Consider the following 24,101-nt stretch of genomic DNA (forward strand, 5'->3'; position numbering starts at 1 on the left):
CAAGTAGAAGACATTCCGAGAAGCCACCCATTCACCCACGATGAAGAACCTGGTCATTTTGCTTTGCATGATCTCTACTATTGATATCTCAGGTAAGAAAAGTGCAGTCACATCTGACCATATACACATAGCACCGAGCAGAGCCAGAACACTGAAGTCAATGATTTTTGATAGGTCTATGCTAATGTCATATTCATAGTCTTGTAGATTTTGTATGTTTTTGGGAAATGTAGTGTAGTGGAAAAAAGATTCGGGTCCATCAAGTTGAACCTTCCCTCCACCAATTATACATTGTCTATGGCTGGATTTATTATACCCCATAATGCAATTTGTGCTTAGGAAAATATTCAGCCTATTTTTAAAAACCATGATATTTATTAACTCTTACAATAGTTTTCGACCATAGACCATATATCGTAAATGTTTAGTAAACGTGTACTAAAAACTTATAATTCTATATTTGCATTTACATTTGGCAATTAATTATTTTGCCACAAATAATACTCCCGTGGGCGCAGTGGTGATAGGAGTTGTAGCGAAGAGCACAAAGAGGTGCACAACACTAATCTGACTCTCCTGATTCTTGAAGATTAGAGATGAGCCAACCCATGTATAAATTTAAGGCATCATATCGAACACAGACTTTACAAAAAGTCAGCATCTGATTTCAGATTTTGAGTTCTCTTTAAATGCTAACAAGTCAATAGAGCATCAGTATGCTTTGGTACACTTGGTGTTCAGCCCAGCTCGAGCTGTTTGCAGGCTCTGAATGGCTTTTACTGGGGCTAAAATCAATGTTTTTGCATGAAGTGTGCACAACCCCTCCACCCTCCTTCGCAGCAAATTCTCTGTTTATGACTTTCTGCATAACGGAGATCCAAACTGCCCAATAATTGACTTTCAATGGGGTTCATGCTCCAGGATCAAGTTCAGGTCAAGTCCGGGTGCAGAACGGAACATTATCTAAAGTCCGACTGAACCCGGTGAACCCGAACTGACATGGATCCGCTCAACTCAAATGAAGATGTATACTACTCTTCATAAAGTAGGAGCATATAATTCCAGCATGATCCTTTAATAAGAATGGGTGAACAACATCTTGATAAAGTAGATAAAATGTCTAATAAACATTATTAATATTATTATTATTATTATTATTATTATTATTATAATTATTTATTATTATAGTGTCATTTATTCCATGGCGCTTTACAAGTGAAAAGGGTACACATTAAAAACAAGTACAACATTACAAAAACAGACTGGTATGAGAGGGGAGAGGACCCTGCCCGTGAGAGCTTACAGTCTACAGGAGATGGGTGAGGGTACAATAGGTGAGGACAGAGCTGGTTGTGCAGTGATGCACTGGTCTGAGGGTTATTGAAGGTTGTAGGCTTGTCAGAAGAGGTGGATCTTCAGGTTCCTTTTGAAGATTTCCATGGTAGGTGAAAGTCTAATATGCTGGGGTAGAGCATTCCAGAGTATGGGGGAGGTACGGGAAAAATCTTGTATGCAAATGTAGGAAGAGGAAATTCTAGGGGAGTAGAGAAGGAGATCTTGTGAGGATCTGAGGTTGGGTGCAGGTAGGTACCGGGAGACTAGATCACAGATGTATGGAGGAGACAGGTTGTAGATGGCTTTGTATGTCATGGTTAATGTTTTGAACCGGAGTCATTGGGCAATGGGAAGCCAGTGAAGGGATTAGCAGAGGGGAGAGGTCAGGGAGTAGCGGGGGGGAGAGGTGGATTAATCGGGCCAATTTAGAAAGCTTGGTTTTTAATTGGTTAAAATAGGAGTGTTGATAATAATCACATGAAAAAGAATCAATAAACAAAAAATGAGACACTTATTATGGTAATAGACTTTTATAAGTCAAGAATTCAACTAAGGTATTATTGTTGTCAATGAGACATGTATGACACTTGTTGGCCTTGAATATGATAAAGATAAATCTAATGTCAATCGCTATATTCATCATTTCACCTGAATTCATCATTCTAACTGTTTTAAAATAATATAACAGGAATGTCTTTTTTTCCAGTTTTTTCCTATAAATGTAATTTTTGTTGGTCTCCCAATTCTACGACATGTGAGCAATCTGAGACTGAATGCCTTGGAGATCAATGTATGACCGTCTCGCAATACTATAACCTTAGTGGGTATCACTTAATTTTCCTTCTTACTAAACGTATAGTATCAGCAGCTCTCGCCTGGTTCTGTGATGTGCATTCACTTATTTTGTAGGTGGAAAGATTTATAATTCTATGTATAAAGGTTGTGCCAATAAAACTTTGTGTGGAACCAAAGGCTTCACAACGGTGGAAAATGTGAAATTTCAATTCAAGGTGAATTGTTGTATTGGGGATTCATGCAACAATGAAGGATATGAACGTAAGTGGCACATTGGTAAAAATTATAATCGACAATTGATTTATCATCCAAACCTCATTGTTACGTACCTGGAATGTTTTCCAATTAAAGATGAATGAATTTCCAAAATTGTTTCAGGAAGATTCTCTCTAATTTGCTGACATATTTGATTATGTCTGAATAACTCAGTTCTAAATTGCACATGCCCTGATTTTGATTTATTATTCTCTAAAAGCTTCTAAACCCCAAAGTAAAACATAAAAGGAAGGGATTACAAATGTTCTAATGCATTATGCTCCAACCTTATATTCCAAAATTCACTAGTAATAGGGTATACAACAAATTACCATAAAACCCTCTTAAAACTTAACATTTAATATTGATATTTAAAAAGTACAATACCACACTATGTGATCAAAGTGAAATAGTACACAGAAGAGAGAGGGAAATATATCCCTACAATGTCCGCTCCCTCCTGTGTTCTACCTAACTGTGGAGGTTGGCACCCTAAAGATACGTAGTGGCGCCCCCACTCCTCGACGGCTGTCACTGCTAATGACCCTATGAGCCCCTAGCCAAAAGATAAAGTGCAGTGCAAGTAAGTAAAGTGCAGTGCAGTGCAAACATATATATAAAGTGATACTGTGCCAAAATAGAGCTCATAAATAGCCTCAAATGATAAGAGGCCACAATCCTATCTCAAATGAGACACTCAATAATAGCAGGGACATATAGACTTAGCTTAAACTGCCTCAACGCGTTTCCCCATCTCATGGTTCATCAGGAGGCCGATGTCCATATGCTGGGGTATGATAAGCCAGTGGCAGTAACCTTGCTGCCAGATTCACATGAAGCTTTTAAATATCAATATTAAATGACAACCTTATATTCCCTCATGTATCTTCTTACCTCACTGCAGCTCCTTTCTTACACTGCAGTCTTTAGTTCAGTAATTTTTCACTTGCAATCAATTGATATTAAAGGGAACCTGTCAGGTCAAAAAAGCATTATAACCTACAAGCCGGAGCCTGTGTGAGCTATTAACCCCTCCCTACCCATCCCTGTGTTGTTATATTGTGTAATATGAAAGTAATAAAATAATGTTTTATTACTTTCCTTTGTCCTATGTAAATGATAGGGGCTCTAGCCCCATGGCGTTACATCGCCCTGTGGGAGTCTACATGCTTTCCATAGTATCACGCCCCTGTGGGCATGATACCATGAATTTACTTCAGAGATTTTTTTGTTGCTACTTCAGAATCTTGCGTGTGTGTGCGCTTACCATTCTCGCCGCCTCATGCTGGTGTTTGTGTGTCAGCTTCTGACGTGCACTGCGCATGCTCAGAAGACGACTGTGGATCTGGTTATGTGCAGTGCGCGTCAGAAGCCGAGAAGCAAGCACCTGGATGAGAAAGCGACGAGAATGGTAAGCGCGCACGCGAGATTCTGAAGTAGCAGACGTGACGTTGCTCATGTAAATCTATGGTATCACACCCACAGGGCGATACCATGAAAAGCATGAAAATGCCCACGGGGCGATGAGACGCCCATGGGGCTAGAGACCTTGCTCAATTACATAGGACATATGAAAGTATTAAAACGTATTTTATTACTTTCATATTACACAATATTACAAGAAAGAGATGGGTAGGAAGGGGTTACTAGCTCACATAGGCTCCTGCTTTTAGGTCAGAACACTTTTTTGACCTGACAGGTTCCCTTTAATGACATGTGGTTGATTTGGAGTCACAAGGGTCAGTGGGTGCTCTTGTCTGTTGGCTTAGCTGTTTTTAGAAAGACTGCACAGACCAGTGCTGACCCCACTGAATGCTTGGACTTCTTCCTTGTGGGCAAAACACTATTCAGACATTACATAGTGAGGAAATCACACATTGGTAAGACTTTATTGGTTCACCAACAGGCAAAAAACATATTGTATGTATCCGGCAAGAACACAAGATGATCGTAGTCTCACACTTCTGCAGGTCCACCAGTGTGACGGGGTATGCGACAGAGCAGTAAGGGACACCAGACTGATGAACAATCCAAGAAGATTTAATGAGGCAGGGAGCATAAAACATCCAATATCCAAATGGTTCTTTAGAGTCCACACAAAGAAAACAGACCTGGGGCAATCCGAAGCCAAGGAAAATGCAACAGTCCTCAGATGCGTTCCCTAAATCCAGCAGCGTGGCAGCTGATCCTCAATGTCCAATCGTCCATGTACGGGCCAAAAGGTGCTGGCCTGAGCACATGTCCTCGCCCTTCACCCAATAAAGCATAACTAAACTAAAAAAACATGTGGCTGAATCTCCCACCTCTCCTTAGATCCACCCCTTTAACATTTGCTACTTGTAGCTACTAGTTAAAGGGAACCTGTCATCGGAAATTTTGCTTTAAACCTAAATGTTTCCCCCTCTGCAGCTCCTGGGCTGCATTCTAGAAAGGTTCCTGTTGGTTTTTTGCTCCCTTTTAGACCAAATATAATACTTTATAAAGTTGTACCTTTTGGGATGCTAATTTTCTAAATCGTCCATGGGGGCGGGCTCTCTGGTGTCCGTTATGTCCATCCTGCCGATTTACGCCGTCCCCCAACGCAGCATTTCATACTTCCAGGATGCCGCCCAGTGAGCCCGTGGTCCGGCGCATGCGCAGTGCCACTGTAGCGGGACTGTGCACTGCGTGCACAGTGTGACCGCTGGTGACGTTTGCGCAGGCACAAGAATGGGCGGCGCTGTGTCATCATCGCAAGTGCCCGCGCTTTCCCCTCTGCCTCCAGCGTTCTGCGCAAGCGCTGGCCAGATGACCGCACGTCCCCTCTTTCCCATCTTTCCCTGTAGCAGGAAATAGATGGGAGGATCGGAGCAGGACACCACCGGTTACGGCCAGCGCTTGCGCAGAACGCTGAAGGCAGAGAGGAAAGCGCGTACACAAGATTATGGGTGGGCACTTGCAATGATAATCACAGCGCCGCCCATAATCTCATTGGGGGACGTCATAAATCGGCAGGATGGACATAACGGACACCAGAGAGCCCGCCCCCATGGATGATTTAGAAAATTTGCATCCCAAAAGGTACACCTTTATAAAGTATTATATTTGGTCTAAAAGGGAGCAAAAAACCAACAGGAACCTTGCTAGAATGCATCCCAGGAGCTGCAGAGGGGGAAACATTTAGGTTTAAAGCAAAATTTCTGATGACAGGTTCACTTTAAAAAAAAAGGTTCCTAGACACAGTCTCCAGAGATTGTGTACTAGGGAAGCCCCCTGTAGAGGAGAACAATGTATTGCAATCCCCACCAAATCAAGGACAATAGCTACTGCTGAAGCCTAATTGCAATATGATACAGGGTGGAGGTATATAATGTAACAACCAGGGATTAGAATCTTGGTGACATTGGGGCTTCCAGGGTCAACTATCCCTGTCCAGCAGCACCTTGCTTTTGGTGGGCACCCACTTAGAAGAGATAGCGGCAAGCTTAGATAGCTTTCTTTTTTATTACAGAACGCACATATTCTTGAGTATTGGAATTGTATTTTTCTTGATTATGTTTTAGATTTTTGAAAATATTTATATAAAACAATAATTGGTTTTATTTTTCCAGTTCCTAAAGACGATCCAACACCAAATGGTGTAAAGTGTCCATCCGCGTACTGTATTAACACTTTGGAGGAATGTAAGGGTGACAAGGAGATGAACTGCACAGGATCCATGGACCGATGTTTAGACTATAGGGCGACAGTGAGGAGTCCATGTGAGCTAATTTTTTCTAAAGTTTAATCAAACTTTTGTATCCTAATGTTCTCTTTGCTCTAATGCATGTAATATATATATATATATATATATCTATATAGATATATATATATATATATATATATATATATATATATATATATATATATATATCTATATAGATATATATATATATGTATATATATAGGAACTTCATGTGTATAGTCTGAACATACAGGGGTTGTCCCATGAACAAAGTTAATTTTAAAAAATAGATCTTGGAATAATAATATGTTCCACAATTGTATGTGCTATATACAATGTTTCTGTGCTGAGATATTCTTATTAATGTGTCCCTGCTGTCTACTGTGTAATGGTTGTGTCTGACCACATAGAGACATGGTCCTATCATGCCACTTCTCCTGAGCAGGGGAGGAAGTACAAAAGTACAGTATTTTTCACTTTATAAGACCCACCGGATTATAAGATGCACCCCAAATTTAGAGGAGGAAAATAGGAAAAAAAAAATGTTAATGTTAAAAATAAGGGGCCGGCTTATTATTCTATTGCGTCATAATCCTAATGCACACCAGGGGGAGCGGCAGTGGTGTAGCAGGTCAGGAAGGTCATAGGAGGCAGTCTAAGTCATGCTGCGGGATCAGAGGAGGGGATATTGCGGCTCAGGAGGGTCAGTGATACTGCAGGCTCGATGGTGTCTCAGTGTTGGCAGGCACCATTGATCTGCCGGCAAGGTGCATGGGTAACACTGCACTGGAGTGACTCAGGAATATCAAAAGATGAACGGTAACAGGACGGGGTGTCTCAGCATCGAGTGCCATTGATTGGACTGCAGAACCCCCCATATATGGTTACCCGGGTGGCGGTGGTGGAGTGGGGTCATAGGAGGGAGGGTCACAGGACACGCTTGGGGTTGTCACGACATGCGCCAATGATCTGTGGGTGGGCTGCGGGGGTGTCACAGGATGGGGTGTCTTGGTGGTAGGTGCATTGAATTGCCCGTGGTTGACAAGATTGACTTAAAAAAATGGCTGCAGACTGCACGCCATTTCTTTGAAGTCCATCTCATCAATCTGCGCACACGCCGCCTCCGTGGCCATTTTCTTGTAGTTCATTGCATCAACCATGGGTGATTCAATGGAGCCCTCAGTCAGCTCATGTACCCGCTGCCGAGACATCCCATCCTGTGACACCCCTTATCACAAATCAATGGCGCCCACAGCAACACCCCCGAGCACGTTCTGTGGCGCTGTCTCCTTTGACACCATTCCGCCACCACTGCCCCGATAAGCCATATCCAATTTGTAACATGCACCCTCATTTTACCTCCAGTTTTGGGGATAAAAGGGCATCTTACAATCCAGAAAATATGGGCTATAAACATTACAGCATGGACTGCAAATTATTCTTTCTTTCATTTTTTTTTTTTTAAATAGGCATGGAAATGTTTTACCTCACAAAATGAATCAGCTATAATACAATGCTGTAATGTCTGTATACTCTTTTGTGTCCTTCCCTGCCCAGGAGATGTGGTATGATCAGACCATGTTCCTGTACGCTCACAGAGAACATTCAGTAATTCCTGTACGGTCAGACACAGCCATTACACAGTACACAGCAGGGACACATATGTAAGATTATATGAGCACAAGAAAAATTTTTTAAACACATCCAATTGTGGAAATTATTATTATTATTATTATTATTATTATTATTATTATTATTATTCCAAGATTTATTGATTAAAATCAACTTTAAAATGAACTGTTTTATTGGGAAAAACCCTTTCAAGCATTTTATTAGGTTGTGCATTCATCTACTGTGCAAATCTATAATATATTTGACATTTTTCAGGCCCCATCATTACTGAATTAAATGAATATACTGTATATAAAGATGTTTATGATGGTTGTTGTTTTGTCTCTACAGATGGGACAGATACAAATTATTCTGCCAAAGGTTGTGCTAATTCTGACTGCTGCAATTACAATTTTGACAGCAAGATTGGCTTTGAAGAAATACACAGGGTCCTCTTGAAATGTTAAATGCTAAGATGTAATTTAGACTTTGTGAAAAATAAATGAATGATGTGTCATGACTGTAGCTTGACTCTGAAGGGGTTAAGTGAAGTGGGAGGGGTCTGTTCTCTTGTGCTTCATTCTGGGACTCACAATGCTTTATTATGGTGTGCAGACCTCCGGTGCGCCACTAGTAATAGTTCCTTCTCTGCAGTGTGCGCAACTGGTTTTTGTAAGTTAAGCTGGGTTCACACTAAACGACAGCGACAACGACGTCGCTGTTACGTCACCATTTTCGGTGACGTAACAGCGACCTTGTAAGTCGCTGTTATGATCGCTGCTTAGCTGTCAAACACAGCAGAAGCAGCGATCATAACGTCGCTGTGTTACATGTTCAGAGAGCAGGGAGCCGCGCTTAGCGCTGGCTCCTTGCTCTCCTAGGTACAGTACACATCGGGTTAATTAACCCGATGTGTGCTGCAGCTACATGTCACAGTGCAGAGAGCAGGGAGCCGCGCTTAGCGCTGGCTCCTTGCTCTCCTAGGTACAGTACACATCGGGTTAATTAACCCGATGTGTGCTGCAGCTACATGTCACAGTGCAGAGAGCAGGGAGCCGCGCTTAGCGCTGGCTCCTTGCTCTCCTAGGTACAGTACACATCGGGTTAATTAACCCGATGTGTGCTGCAGCTACATGTCACAGTGCAGAGAGCAGGGAGCCGCGCGCACTGCTTAGCGCTGGCTCCTTGCTCTCCTAGGTACAGTACACATCGGGTTAATTAACCCGATGTGTGCTGCAGCTACATGTCACAGTGCAGAGAGCAGGGAGCCGCGCGCACTGCTTAGCGCTGGCTCCTTGCTCTCTTTGCTACAGTATACATCGGGTTAATTACCCGATGCATACTGCAGCCACATGTGCACAGAGCAGGAGCCGGCGCTGGCAGCAAGAGCGGAGGCTGGTAACCAGCGCAAACATCGGGTAACCAGGGAAAGGACTTCCCTTGGTTACCCGATGTTTACGCTGGTTACAGCTTACCGCAGCTGCCAGTGCCGGTTCCTGCTCGCTTCATTTCGTCGCTCTCTCGCTGTCACACACAGCGATGTGTGTGTCACAGCGGGAGAGTGACGACGAAAAAATGAAGCTGGACATTCAGCAACGACCGGCGACCTCACAGCAGGGGCCAGGTCGTTGCTGGATGTCACACACAGCGACAGCGACGGGACGTCGCTGCAACGTCACCGAAAATGGTGACGTAGCAGCGACGTCGTTGTCGTTGTCGCTGTGTGTGACACCAGCTTTAGCCCTGACCCATCCCGCTTCATAGATTACCTTTGCCTCACCTCTATTTCCCTTGTATTGTTTGTCTGCCTTGTCTCCCAGACCCCGATCCCTCTTTTGTACTTACTTGCTCTTCCTGGCTTCTGACCTCGGTAACATTTCCTGACCATGGCTTTGCTTCCTCTTTATTGCTTTTGACTTGAACTCTTGGCTCCGAACCCTCATGCTTCCACCAGTTTACAGCTCGCTTACTCCCTTGTTCAAACATGACTTCCTGGTTTAGACTTAAGCGGGCTTTAGACGCAACGGCATCGCTAGCGAGATGTTGTTGGGGTTATGGAATTTGTGACGCACATCCGGCCTCGTTAGCGACGTCATTGCGTGTGAAGCGCAGGAACGACCGTTAACGATCAAAACTACTCACCTAATCGTTCTAATCCCGATTATCGTTGCTGTTGCAGGACGCAGGTTGTTCGTCGTTCCTGCGGCAGCACACATCGCTACGTGTGACACCGCAGGAATGAGGAACATCACCGTACCTGTGGCTGCCCACAATGAGCAAGAAAGGAAGTGGGCCGGATGTTCGGCCTGCTCATCTCTGCCCCTCAGCTTTTATTGGGCAGCCGCTTAGTGATGCCGCTGTGACACCGAACAAACTGCGCCCTTAGAAAGGAGGCGATTCGCCGGCCACAGCCACGTCGCTAAGCAGGTAAGTACGTGTGACCGGTCCTAGAGATGTTGTGCGACACAGGCAGTGATTTACCTGTAACGCACAACTGACGGGGGCGGGTGCTTTCACCAGCAACATTGCTAGCAATGTCGTTGTGTGTAAAGCCCGCTTTAGGCTTGCTGACTACCCTTTCACTGGTGTGCATGGCCCTTGTGGGCTTTAGTCTAACTGCTCTTTGGAGTTCTATCTCCATTCTGCTTCTGTGCCCCCTGGTTGAAGCCTGACATTATACACCTTGAACTCTAATGCTCTTCTGTAGATTGTTACTTACAAATAATATATGAAGATACATTGTATAATGCCTTCCACTGGGGTTTATTTCTGAGTAGATGTATTAAAATACAGTATATCAAAGTTGTTCTCATATTTGGAGTTGTAATATTCCTTGATCCATAAATTGCATATGAATGGTATTAATGAAAGCTTGCAGACTTGTCAACTTACTGAAAAGTAAGAAAAAAATTCACATACCTGAAGATTTAACTTATCATGATTAACTGAACATGCAAGCCATCAGTGTGCAGTTTTATCATCCAGCAATCGCCCCTACATTTTTTGGAAGTGTGTGTGATTTGCTCTTCCTGCACCTGTGATGCTTCCACTTAGTGGTTTAGCTGTATCCTGCTAGAGTACTAGTTTTTGGCCTGGGCGATGTACAACTGCAGCCAGTGTCAGACTGGCTACCGGAAGAATCTCCAGTAATGCCAGGCCTGGATTCAAGTACCTGCATTGCACTCTGGAGCTCTCACCTGAGCTCCAGAGTGCAGCCTAGACTTTACTGCGAGCACCGAGTGATTGATTCCCCGGCGACTGCGGTTCAGTTCACGTCAGCTGCAGACAGGCCGGGGTGATCTCTGGTGCTCTCACCTGAACTCCGGAGATCAGCCCGGCCTGTCTGCAGCTGTCATGAACTGAATCGCAAGCGTCAGCAAATCAATCATTCGGCGCTCACAGTATAGTCTCGGCTGCACTCTGGAGCTCAGGTGAGAGCTCCGGAGTGCACTGCAGGTACCTGAATCCAGGCCTGGCATTACTGGAGATTCCTCCGATAGCCAGTCCGACGCTGACTGCAGCCAATCTTTGCTGTAAGTAATACTTAAGTTTTGGAGGATATTTGTTCCTCTTTTTGTTGCTATTTTTATATTTAGTGTAGGGACCTACAAGCATGAGGTTGTAGGATTCCATTTTATGGCCATAATACCAACCAAAACCTCATATTTTTTGTACAGGATACAGCCAGGTCCCTTTCTGTTAGGCCTTGCATATTAGAGTTCCTATCCCTGTATGGTGCACAGGTGGAGTACGGCTTGGCAGACCGCCTGATCTAATAGTATGGGCATCACCTAATAGGCTGCGAGCTTGTGATTGTTTATCTTCATGTGTGAACAGCGCTCTATGCAAGCCATCAGTGTGCAGTTTTATCATCTGGCAATTGCCCTCTTCATTCCATGGAGAGGTGTATGTGTCATTTCCTCCTCCTGCACCTGTGATGCCTCCATTTAGTGGGGGTTTAGCTGTATCCTGGTAGAGTATTAGTTTTTGGCCTGGGCGATGTACACACTGCAGCCCATCTTTGCTGTAAGTAATACTTAATTTTTGGAGGATATTATCCTCTTTTTGTTGCTATTTTTATTCCTGAACACTTCCATAAATATTTACCAAGTAATACGTTGTCTTGTTATAATATTTTGGCAAAGCAATAGTATTGTGATTATCTGAACACTTTAATAAATATTTACCAAGGAATCTTTTGTCTTGTTATAATGTTTTGGTAAAGTAATATTATATAAGGGCAGGATTATTATGCGAAGGCAAAGAGTAAGGGGTACTTTACATGTTGCGACATCGCTAGTCGACTGTAGCGATAACAAGCGCGATAGTCCCCACCCCAGTCGCACATGCGATCTCTTGTGATAGCTGCCGTAGCGAATATTATCGCTACGGCAGCTTCACATGCACTTACCTGCCCTGCGATGTCACTCTGGCCGGCGCCCGCCTCCTTCCTAAGGGGGCGTGTCGTGCGGCGTCACAGCGACGTCACACGGCAGGCGGCCAATAGAAGCGGAGGGGCGGAGATGAGCGAGACGTAAACATCCCACCCACCTCCTTCTTTCCTCATTGCAGGCGGGATGAAGGTAAGGAGATGTTCCTCGCTCCTGCGACTTCATACACAGCAATGTGTGCTGCCGCAGGAACAACGAACAACATCGTACCTGTCGCTGCAGCGAAATTATGGAAATGACCGACACTACACAGATCACTGATTTACGACGCTTTTGCTATCGTTTATCGGTGCATCTAGGCTTTACACGTTGCGACGTCGTTACCGGCGTCGGAAGTGCGTCACTTTCGATTTGATCCCGACGATATCGCAGTAGCGATGTCGCAACGTGCAAAGTACCCCTTTGTTTTGAGGAGTACTCATTGTTTCCAGTGACTTATCAGAATGAGCTGCTATTTGCGTGTAAATGAGGGATACCACTAATTCAGACAGATTTCCCAAGTATATTCCACTTTTTAAAAGTTTTCAAGTTCTCTTTACAACTTTCATTCATCTTTGAGCTACTGGTAGGAGACTAGCTGGTATTGGATCTGCCACACAGCACACACAGACATCATGAATTCCAGCTTTTTATATATCCTATGGAGGCCATCTTTACAGTTGTACTTGATAGTGTAGCTGTGAATCCAGATCAGGAGTGTAATCTTTTCCTTTGCCTGTTCTTACTCAGAATTTTCTTTCACCGTTCTCATCACTCTATACAATTCAGTAAGCAGCTGTAACTGATCCTACCATGAGCTAAAAATCCATCTTGATTTGATCATGACTGGTTTTACCAGTTTCTCTAAGTGAATGATGAGTTCAGGAGACACAAGGAAGAAAAGAAGTGGTTCATAAATAATGATGGAAGAATATTTATCTGGTAAGATACATTACTGTTTTTTGTGATGCTACCACTAGGGGGTGCAGGGACTTTTGGAGGATGGAGTGCTCCTGAGTGCAGTGTAGTGCAAGCCCACTAGAGGTCACTAGCACCAATGTAGAGATGCAAGAGAGTGGTCAGTAAGCCTCAGGTTGGTGTCGGGAAGTCACGTCTTTACAAAGGAGCAAGTTGGAGTTGGGTGAGAGCAGAGAGTCCGAAAGCTAGGAGGTCATGTCAAGAGCCAGAGGGAAGAAGAGCCAAAGTCAGAGTACACACCGGGGTCAGAAACTAAGCAGACAAGTAAGTCTGAAAGAGGGAGCAGAGAGGGGATTACAAGTAGAAAACTGGTATGGAGACAGGGGAAGTCAGACAAGACTGGACAGAGTGAAGGTCAGGGGGTGAGTGGGTGCTGAGATAGGGAAGTCAGACAAGACTGTATGGAATGAAGGTCAGGGGGAGAGCGGGTACAGAGACAGGGAAGTCAGACAAGACTGGACGAAATGAATGTAAGGGGGAGAGCAGGTACAGACATAGGGAAGTAAGACAAAACTGCACGGAACAAAGGTCATTGGGAGAGCAGGTACTTGGAAGCGGGACAAGATCAAAAACTCACAGGAACCAGGAAGCACACCCTGCAGAGCGGGAACTATTACTGGCAGCGTTCAGAGAAGAACAACTCCAAAAAAACCAACATGAATCTCGAAATGAGGCCAGAAAAAATAGGCTCCTTCCACATGACCTCACCCCCGGAGTGAACTGACAGAAGGAGCAAAAACACATACAGTGGCTCTGCACGAGCAGAGCCATGAAAGAGTCATGGCATTTTTTTTGCTTGTTTTTTAAATACTGTAATGAATTTAAAAAAAATTATCATTAAAATTTTGTTAAAAAATGTAATTTTTTTAAAATAAATTATTATTACAACTTGTATAGCAAGTTGACAATTTTTGTTGTGTACAGATGGTTTCTTAGCCATTAGTCATAAGAAAGGGGGATGTTATCCTGAAATGTATCACCTCTATTATAAATTAGTCTTACGCTGGTATCAATGTGTTATCAATACGAATCATTATCCCCCTTTATCTCCACTCTCCCTACGCACAGTGCATGCCACTAAAATCTAAAAAAAGTCTAAAAATTATCCCTTTTTGAGAGAAGATGCCTGTTTTCCAGGTGTTTACAAACAATCAATGCAAATGGAAGAATCTGTGACATTTTCATATGGAGTATAGGAAAAGTTATCTCTGGCAGTATCAGGATTCGGGAGATTTATTATTTGCTGAATGAAGCTTTTTCCCAATTTGTCCAAAATAATCTTTTTATTAAGGGAAATGAAATAGATCTGTAATTTTGAAAATTAAAAAGCAATGGTTTTTCAACTATAAATATAATATAAACCTTGTTTTGGGATAGTCATATTTTGATGGCCAAAAAGGGGTTAATAAACAAGCTATCATACTCATCTTTGCTTCTCGATAGTCATGCCTCTTCAATAGTGAAGTATAATAAGCCATGATCAGAAAGAAGGCTGAAAAGGAGCAATGAGTAAAGAGGAGCGAACCTATGGAGGTTCGGTTCCCTGGCCGCAAACAAACCAAACCTCTACGTGATTGAACGATGAGGTTCAGAAACACTGATTGGCTGTTTGAGTCTCCGCCCACAGACAGCCAGCAATAAGCAGATCACTTCTAGGCTAGGGTGGGAGGGCTTTTTCAAACTTTTTTTTGGGGTGCACACTACATCCCTTCATGCTGTTGTTAGCCTAGTTTAAGCGTTTCAAACACTGCAAGCAGCTCACACAGGGCTGAGCACCAAGCATACCTGAGCACAGCATTGCTCACGCAAGTTAAGCTCCGAACTACGAACCCGAGCCCTGTGTTTTTTAGTTGGTGTTTGGTTCGAAAGCCAAACTTCAGGTTCGCTCATCTCTAGAAATTAGAAGACCAGGTAAAGTGTGGTCATAAATAAGAGTGAATCAGCACACCACCATGTAATCATTCCAGGAAAGAAAATCCGGACGGTGCTCGTGGGTCAAGAAGGCTGTAGTCAATAAAAAAAAAAGTTGATCATGACTAAGGATGATCGCATCTGAAACGTGTAGATCGGAGTAGTTATGTTTTATTCCTTCTTCCCCCTTTTTTAACCATTATTGGAATAAAATTAAATTTTAGCTTTATTTCAAGTTTCTATGGATGTTGTTTGTGCTGGGGATCCGCCTTTTTTGACAGGCAAAGTGTGGTCAACATGGGACAGGTATTGGAAGGGTCAAGGAGAAGTAAGTGTAAGAATTAAACCGTTTATTGCAGACTTGATTTCCTCCAAGTTTGTTGAAATTGAATCTCATTAATTAAATTAAATTAATCTGTCCTAATCAAATCTTGAGATTTGCTCAACCTTTTATGGATATAGTATGGATATAATATGAATATAACAATTTCTTTTCAATCTTGAAAATGTACATTACGCCTGACAAACAAGCAAACAATAAGCGTCTTGTACACACAACTAAAATAAATAAACTCTAAATTCCTCAGGGAAAGTAAATATATTTTCCTGATAGTTTAAGATAACAAATTAAGAATGCACAAAAGTAAACAAGACACTACCATTCTTCTCTTTTTGGCCAGATCAAATAGACAGATATTCTGACTCTTCGTTTTATAGCCATCACGTCATTGCTGTAATTCTCCAGTACATTTCCCGGGAGAAAATTTTCAATTTTGCCAAGAGAGAATTTTCTGCCAGAGAAACTTGGAATATATGGTGTGCAATGGAAAATTTTCTTGATGAGATCTCACTAATGAAATGAAACTCCCATTTTCTAAGAGTATTTATAGGATCCCTGTGTAAAGACAACAGGACAAGTAGATGAGAATCCGAGAAGACGCCCAATCATCCACAATGAAGAACCTGGTGGCTTTACTTTGCCTGGTCTCCGCTCATATCGGCTCAGGTAAGCTGAGTGTAGTCATTGCAAAGCATATACACATAGTACACTGAAAATTATTAATCCCCCAAAGTTGGCAGAACCCACAATGTCAACTAGTTCAGCTGACAATCTAATGTATATTTGGGCACCGGTCAACTGATGGTTGGGAGAAATGTCTATTGAGCATTTCTGATTTTTTATTACATTGTTCTCCATGACATAAGTCACTGGCCAATGTGTCAGCCAGTGGCCTTGTCAAAGAGAACACAGAAACTGTCACAGTCTTCTCTTTTTGAGTGTTTGTGACAGGCTCAGGTTTGGTTTTCCTCTCATACCATCCTAGACCAAATACACATTAAACATGTTTATTTAATTGTGCACACTAGGATTTAATGTCAGTTCTGCTGCAGCAGACACCTGAAAGCAGCTCATCTGTTCTTGCTGATGTCCACGTCTGCATGGATAAAAACCTTCTTGCTCCAGCAGGGGGTGCCGGTTATTTAGATTATTCTGTAGGTTTGCCCGAAGGGGGATGGATGCATGCATTCCTTGCTGCTATGGTTGTTTGGTGTTTGGACATGTGGCAGTTTTCCCTGGTGTTGGAACTTTCCCTTCACCCTTCTCGGTACCTGTTCACCTCCGTGTGTTTCACCTGTTGTTTGCTGGAGCTTGAGTGTTGTTATTAACACCCTGTCTGTTGTTTGTGTTGGTGAGTTTTTGGGGATCTCCATCTTGGTCTGTTCCTTTGGGTGGTGGGTGGGGAGGGGGCATTACCATGAGGGCCAGGATAGGAGAAAGGGTGAGATTGAGGACTCAGATGATGCTACCTTTTACCGTAATTTTGGGTGGAGGGTCATCTCACGGTACCTCCCTAGCTTTAGAGTAAGTGCAGAACCCCCTGTCTGCTCTCTCTCCCTAACCAGTCATGCACATCCGTGATAAGAATGCTCAACCATGCCAGGGTATGTTCCCATGTTCAGGTTTTTTTGGTAAAACTTTTTATGCCACTTATGGCTTGGGAATGCCTTTGAAAACTTGAATGTGTGAACACACCTTTACGCTTTATTAGATAGTCACTATGTACTAACAAATCTATTTCCTGTAAAACCGAAGTAATGATTACTCATCATTATTAGAGATGATGCAAATCAATTCGAGAAAGATTAGGTTTGATTTAAATTTCATAAAATTTTGGGTTTCATGCAAATTCGAACAGTTTGAGATTTCATTAGCAATTTACAGGAAAAAAAAAACTTGCCTGGCACCATTTCCCATGTTGCTGAAGCATGAGAGAAAATAAGCATTGTTTTGCATTGCCATGCAGGATTCCTCATAATGACCTGCAGCAATGATATCTTATGGATTATCACACCTTATACATTGCTGGTCAGAACCGGGGCCATTACAAATCAGCGGTTCCCATATTAGCACAGTTTGTATGGCTGGGTCATTTTCCATCCCCAGAGTCAATGGGTAAGTCTCTTTCTCCTGTACAGTGTAAGCTCAGTGGGGTGTTCTCTCTTTTCTGTAGAGTTTAAGCTCTAATGGTTAGCGAGGTTCTCCTCTCCTATGAAGTGTATGCCCTTATGCCCAGCCCGATTCTTGCTCTTTCCTCTCCTACACATGTATTCTACAAGCAACTAGAAGATTTCTCTCATGCTGTACTGTGAGGGACGCTAAAGCTACAAGCAGTGTAGCTTCAGAGTGCAGTAAGCAGGCAAACCACAAGGGGGCAGTGCCAGGTCAGCAGCAGGAGGTCTCGTCAATAGCATCGGGATAATCAAATCGTGGTCACGTGATAGCCAAGTGTCAGAAACCGTGAAGTCACGTATGCAACAGAGGGGAGAGAAAGAGCTGAAGTCAGGAACGAGGATACAGGTCAGATGCCAGAAAGTACAAGAAACTTACAAGTTTGGAGGACAAACAGGTTGGGACTGGAATCAGACAGACAGGGATAGATGCACAGCAGACAGGAGTAGGTAGTCAGGGACTATAGCGGACAGACGAACAGAGGAGGGAACGATCAGGACAAGGTAGCATAACAGATCGGTAACTCTCGGGAGCCCACAACACATGCTGCAGAGCATAAGCTATCACTGGCACTGCACCAGAGGCACAGCACAAAAAAATAGCATCCTGACATCTAGAATGAGGCAGGATGGGAATAACCCCTCACCTAATCTGTAACCCTGAGCTGAAAAACCAGCCATGGCTCAGCTGTGGTTGACACAGGCATGGGTCATGAAAATTTTTAGTATTAAATTCCATGCAAATTTATTAAATGCATATGAAATTTTGGGCCAAAATTTGACAATATTAGCAAATTTGATTTTCAAAAGATACGGTCATCTGTAATCAACACAAATAACATAGTCAAGTTAAAAAGAATCAAGAAACTAATGATTCAATTATCATTTATGAAGACCTTTATGTGTTATGACTTCACATGACTGTAGGATGAAGGTGGAAATGACCAACGTCGGGGTCTCATTGGCTATGTTAATGAAAAGCATGATTCTTACGACAACCATAATATTTGCCATATCATATGAATGACTCTTTATTACTGACCAAGTACTGCAATGTCACCTTTATTTTCTAGTCTTCTCCCATAATTGTTATTCGTGCTTGTCCAAAAACTCCACAAATTGCAATGAGACTCAGACTGAATGCATTGGTGATCGATGTATGACCGTCTGCCAATACTTTTACAATGGTGAGAGCAACTCAATTCTACATTTTATATAAGTATAGCATCGTGCTCTTATTGTCTACTTAATTGTTTTGTAGGTAAAAAGTTGTATAAGTCAATATATAAAGGTTGTGCCAATGAAACTTTGTGTGGAGCTGAGGGCTCAGACTTAATGGAAATCGTGAAATTTCGGTTTTATGTAAAATGCTGCAATGGGGATTTATGCAACACTGACAGATATCAACGTAAGTGTTAATTTCCTTCAAGAACTTATTTAATCTTAAGATAAATATTGTGTATTATTTACTAAAATTATCCTTTACACATAAATGAACTTCATAGTATGAAAATGATCCAGACATTCCAAGGTGTCTCAGGTTGAATAATGATAAGACAGTCAATAAAATATTATTGTTGTTGTTGTTGTTGTTGTTGTTGTTGTTGTTGTTGTTGTTGTTGTTGTTGTTGTTGTTGTTGTTGTTGTTGTTGTTGTTGTTGTTGTTGTTGTTGTTGTTGTTGTTATTATTATTATTATGCATATTATTATGCATATTATTATTATTATTATTATTATTGTGCATATTATTATTATTATTATTATTATTATTATTATTATTTTACAAACTGGAGATGAGATGATCATTTAAAATGTAAGTTGCTTAGCTTCACCAAATTATCCTAAAAATCTTTATTTTTGTTTATGTTATATTCTTAGTTGAATGGGCAAGAAGTGCAATAATTTGCACAGGATAAAGGCTTTTAGTTTATTGGATGGACCGAAATATGAGCTTGAATGCTACATTGAGGGAAAACTGAATAATAGTGACTGTAATCAAGAGTAGAGATGAGAGATCCTTCCAAGGATCAGATCAGTTAAGGATCTCCGATACCGCCTGAGATCATTATCGGATTGACAATCCTATCCAATCCGATAGTTGATCCTAGCCAAACCCATTAAATTCAGTCAGAGACAAAAGTGATGTCAGGTAAAATGGTGTAGGGGGCTGTAAAAGAAAGAAAATTAAAAAGGTTAAAGTAGTATATACTTACTTCATCACTGCAGGTGGTCATGTTCTATGGCTGCTCGGTGTGACTTCAGATGAACCAGATCTGGAATTGTCATGGCACCTCATGTGGATTACATCAGACCTAGTGTTTTGGGGGTTAATTGAGGGGTGAAAGATGGTGTGTTTTATTTCAGATAAAATATTTCTTTGGGCATTTGCGTTTATTTCTTTTCACTTAATAATTAGTAATGGGGGTTTCATAGCTGCCTACCATTACTAATCTAGGGCTTAGTGGTGACTGTGAGCTGCTATTAACCCCTTATTACTGCAACTGCCATGCACCAGGGCAATTGGGAAGACCCATGTAAATTTATTTAATTTTTTTTTTCAAAAAGCCGCATGGAATTCATCCTATTTTGAAACAGAGCCAAGATAAGTGCACAGCTGGGGCTGTCGCCTGTTGCCATGGGCTTTATCTGTGTTGAGTATCATAATATGTGGAGACCTTATACCAATTATTTTATTTATTATTTATTTATCATCAGTATAAAGACACAGACAGCATGTATGATTCCAATCAATCACAGATGCTGTCTCTGAGATGGGGCATGGTCCAATAACAGCCATTCAGAGACGCTGGTTGAAGGGGAAGCAGTGAATATGCATTAGTGATAATTGTCAGACCTGGAATTAGCGCTAAAGCCGTGGGGATGCTATATGTACTGATTAAACTCTTTCCCTTTTGCTTCCTTTTTTTTACAGTAGCCAATCACAGCCATGCCAAAAATGGCTGTGATGGGCAGGTAGAGGATGTTTTTTGTCAACCAATTATTTACTGATCCTTGGCAAGATCACTGACTTTTGCGGTAAATGCTCGGATGTCTGATCCTGATCCAGCCAAAGATCATACGATTTTAACATTTTTTGATCTTTGCCGATCAGGATCGATCATCTCTAGTCAACAGAACAATGAGTCAAATTAACAGTAAGAGGTTATAACATGATACATTTGCCCCTTTTAGATCATTTAGTCTAAGTTTACACTATTAACATACTTTAGTCCAGTCCACTAATTTAATCTACAATGTGGCATAAAATCAATGTGATTTTAATGCACCAGATCACATTATCACCTCACACTATTACATAGGTAACACCACTATATCAAAAAACACATAAGGGTTTATAAAGTGAAGAATAAACAAGTGAAAAATTGATCTGGCACCGGCTCACACACACATACCATGTACTGGTTAGGGTATTCACTGACAAATGGAATCATGTGCTCCGCTACCTCAAACAGACATGTGCAAGGCAATGTAAAGAGAAAAACAGGGGCATCAACAGGACCTGTTTAAGAACTGATGTGTGTGAAATGACCATCATCCATGGCTGCTGCCCGCATCCTCCGGCATCCAAATGAGGTATATAGCGAAGCCATGGTTTTATAGCAAGCTGTGGTCTAAAAATTATTACTGTATATAGCATAACAATAGGCTTGATGTTTACAAAACACTGAAGCAATTAGCACAAAAAAAAACAGTGTTGCAATTCTCCTGTCACGATTCCAATGTGCAGAACATTTTGTATTATTCTGTTATGCTCTCCTACAGAGCCGGTATATGTTGCTTATGGTGCGGAGTGTTTTGCAGGATAAATTCTCTGCTGGTTATTTAACAAGTCAGGATTTCACGCAGGTCCTGGTAGATGCTTCTCATTTCCGGTGATTGCTCTGCTTCATTAAGGAGTGTGTTAGCTCAGGACACCACCAGTCAAACTTCCTTTTTACTGTTGTGCTGTTGGCTCCCATGGTGCTCAGTGTTAAGATCTTGGTCTCTTGACTCCGGACTGCTATTTACCCGTCTCTGCCTGTTTCTATTGTGACCTCCCGGCTTCTGACCTCAGACTTCCTCCTGACCACATCCCCTCCTGCTCCCTGTATTTTGTACTTACTCTCCTGGTATCCTGACCCTCAGCTTGTATCTTTACCTCATCTCTGTCTGCCTTCTCCCCCCCGTGTACTGTTGTGACCTCCTGGTTTGTGATTTCGGCCTGACTACCTCTGCATTTACTGCATACAAGGAGTGTTTTGCACCACCTGGTGACAGTCATCACAGCTCCATCCTTTAAATCTATACACTGTTCTTATAGACATGCCACCTTATTATCAATGGTGCTTAGTGGCACAGTATATAACCACAAGTTACATTATATGTACATTTATTGGATTTCAAATATTGGATATTTAAGGAAGCAATTATTCTGCTCATTTGTATTAATAATTTATTAAAGATATTCTGTTTATCTCTCCAGTTCCTAAAGAAGATCCAACACTAAATGGCAAAACATGTCCATCTGCATTCTGCAAGGACACATTAGAGGAATGTAAGACTGAGAAGGAGATAAACTGCACCGGATCCATGGACAGATGTTATGACTATAGGGGAAAAGTGATAAATCCTGGTGAGTAAGTCTTTGTAAAATAGTTTTAATATTTATAATTCCCGTACAATTTTTTAAAAAAAATGCTTCACATATAATCTTGACAGACACACAGAGACATCAAGAGACACACAGACAGAGACACACACAGACACAGAGACACACACAGAGACAGAGATACAGGCACATAGAGACAGACACAGAGACAGAGACACACAGAGACAGAGGCACACTGAGACACAAAGAGACAGACACACAGAGACAGACACTGAGAGAGAGACACACCAAGAACGAGAAACACACAGACACTGACACACAGAGACAGACACAGAGAAAGAGACACACTGAGACGCAGACACACAGACACAGAGACACACAGAAAAGGAGACAAAGAGACACACACACACAGAGAGAGTCAGACAGAGGCAGAGAGGGAGACAGACAGATAGAGAGGGAAAGTGAGAGAGTGGGAGAGAGACAGAAAGACACTTACTATCCGGGGCAATGCTGGGTACTACAACTATTATCCTATAATTTTCCACTCCTGTACACATTTGGAACTATAGAACCTATCATGCCACATTGTTTAATTGAAAAATTCTAAAAAAAATTATAATATGGAAATTACATATTTTACATAATAATGTTTTCTGTTTTTGAATCTATAGATGAGACTGTGGAGAAATATTCTCTCAAAGGTTGTAGCAATTCGGATACCTGCAAGTACAACTTTGACTGTGCCATCGGGATTGTGGAATTACACAGGGAGAGTCTGATCTGCTAGACTTTACATCATAAGTCAAGAACCTTCAAAAAATTAATGATTATTAATAAATAAATTAGCCAAATGCAACTTTAATGATTTTGTTTTGCTATCCTTTATCACAAATTATATAAAAGAATAGAAAATGTAACTTAAGATTAGAAATTGGCAGATCTGGCAACATTTGAATTTGTTCCTTCTCACAGATTTTGCTTAAAAATGTTATTCATAGATAAGTTATTTTACAATTATAATAAAAGTACTATGTAAAAAAAAAAAATCATACTCATGACACTGCTTACCTGTCCGCCCTTTCTGCTCCTCACCGTCACCCATGTGCGCAGTCTACATGCTCAGGGAACAGTTTTGCGCATTTGATTTCAGCATGACTTTTACTAATCAAAATATATCAATGATGCGCTGCCAGATAAACTCAAAGGAATTTTCATTAAAATCAGAAGGTTTTATGGTTCATAGTTCTATGCGTTTCGCAGCTAGCATGCTCCTTCATCAGGAACCAATAATAGCAATATACATACCTAATCAAGCTACATGACATGAATTGATGGGTGATTATGATAAGCGAAGAAGACAGAGAGTTGAGGTATGAGGTGAGTATAAAGATTTATAGATATGGCTAAATAATCCTAAAGGAGAAAAAAGTTATCTAAGAAAATTTGAAATTTCAATTAAGATGTAATTTTGTGAAAACTTCATTAAATATTCATTAAACAATGTTTTGTTTCTACATGACTATTAATTACATTTCAAGCTTAGATATTATTTTGAATTTATGTTTTAGCCTAAAATTAGATTTACTAAAAACATACTGAAAACTTTTAAATTTTCATACTTACAATAGGTTAACATTTCCTTTAGCGTGCAGAATAAATTCTCTGCAAATAAAATTCACCAGGAAAATCCGGTTGAACAAGCAAATTTGAATTTTGCCTAATCCTTTTAACTTTAGGTTGTATAAACTTTTATACTTGCAAACACAACTTTGACAGAGCCATTGAGATTGTGGAATTACACAGGGAGTGTCTGATCTGCTAGACTTAGTGATGTGCGAACCCGCCGATGTTCAGGATCGGGAGACTCACCCAAGCTTTTTGTAAAGTTCGAGTTCGGGTCGGAAATAACACGAACTTGTGCCCGATCCCAAGCTTGGACTTTACAGTGATAGGATGGGACGGG

At 41.5% G+C, this 24,101-nt stretch overlaps 1 protein-coding gene across 3 annotated transcripts; it reads left to right on the plus strand.

Annotated features, from left to right (window-relative positions):
- Positions 1 to 23,593, plus strand: LOC142257196 (phospholipase A2 inhibitor and Ly6/PLAUR domain-containing protein-like). 3 transcript variants are annotated; one of them, XM_075329325.1, is made up of 6 exons: positions 23 to 92; positions 15,898 to 16,024; positions 18,603 to 18,716; positions 18,791 to 18,937; positions 22,013 to 22,162; positions 22,810 to 23,593. In XM_075329325.1, the coding sequence occupies exons 2-6, from the start codon at positions 15,940 to 15,942 to the stop codon at positions 22,923 to 22,925; spliced, it is 612 nt and encodes a 203-aa protein (XP_075185440.1). In that variant the 5' UTR covers positions 23 to 92; positions 15,898 to 15,939; the 3' UTR covers positions 22,926 to 23,593. The 3 variants fall into 3 exon arrangements, with proteins under 3 accessions (XP_075185441.1, XP_075185440.1, XP_075185442.1); XM_075329326.1 differs by lacking the exons at positions 15,898 to 16,024; positions 18,603 to 18,716; positions 18,791 to 18,937; positions 22,013 to 22,162; positions 22,810 to 23,593 and adding exons at positions 2,042 to 2,155; positions 2,245 to 2,391; positions 5,976 to 6,125; positions 8,051 to 8,547 and having other exon boundaries at positions 1 to 92; XM_075329327.1 differs by lacking the exon at positions 18,603 to 18,716.
- Positions 23,594 to 24,101: the final 508 nt, after the last annotated feature.

The sequence above is a fragment of the Anomaloglossus baeobatrachus genome, chromosome 11, assembly GCF_048569485.1.
Source record: "Anomaloglossus baeobatrachus isolate aAnoBae1 chromosome 11, aAnoBae1.hap1, whole genome shotgun sequence".
Lineage (NCBI taxonomy): Eukaryota > Metazoa > Chordata > Amphibia > Anura > Aromobatidae > Anomaloglossus > Anomaloglossus baeobatrachus.

Excerpts from the sequence above, each read along its gene's own strand:
- LOC142257196 (XM_075329325.1), top strand. The coding sequence starts at position 15,940 with ATGAGAATCCGAGAAGACGCCCAATCATCCACAATGAAGAACCTGGTG. Across the intron at positions 16,025-18,602 it reads CTCCGCTCATATCGGCTCAG|TCTTCTCCCATAATTGTTAT; the intron begins GTAAGCTGAGTG and ends TTTATTTTCTAG. Across the intron at positions 18,717-18,790 it reads CTGCCAATACTTTTACAATG|GTAAAAAGTTGTATAAGTCA; the intron begins GTGAGAGCAACT and ends ATTGTTTTGTAG.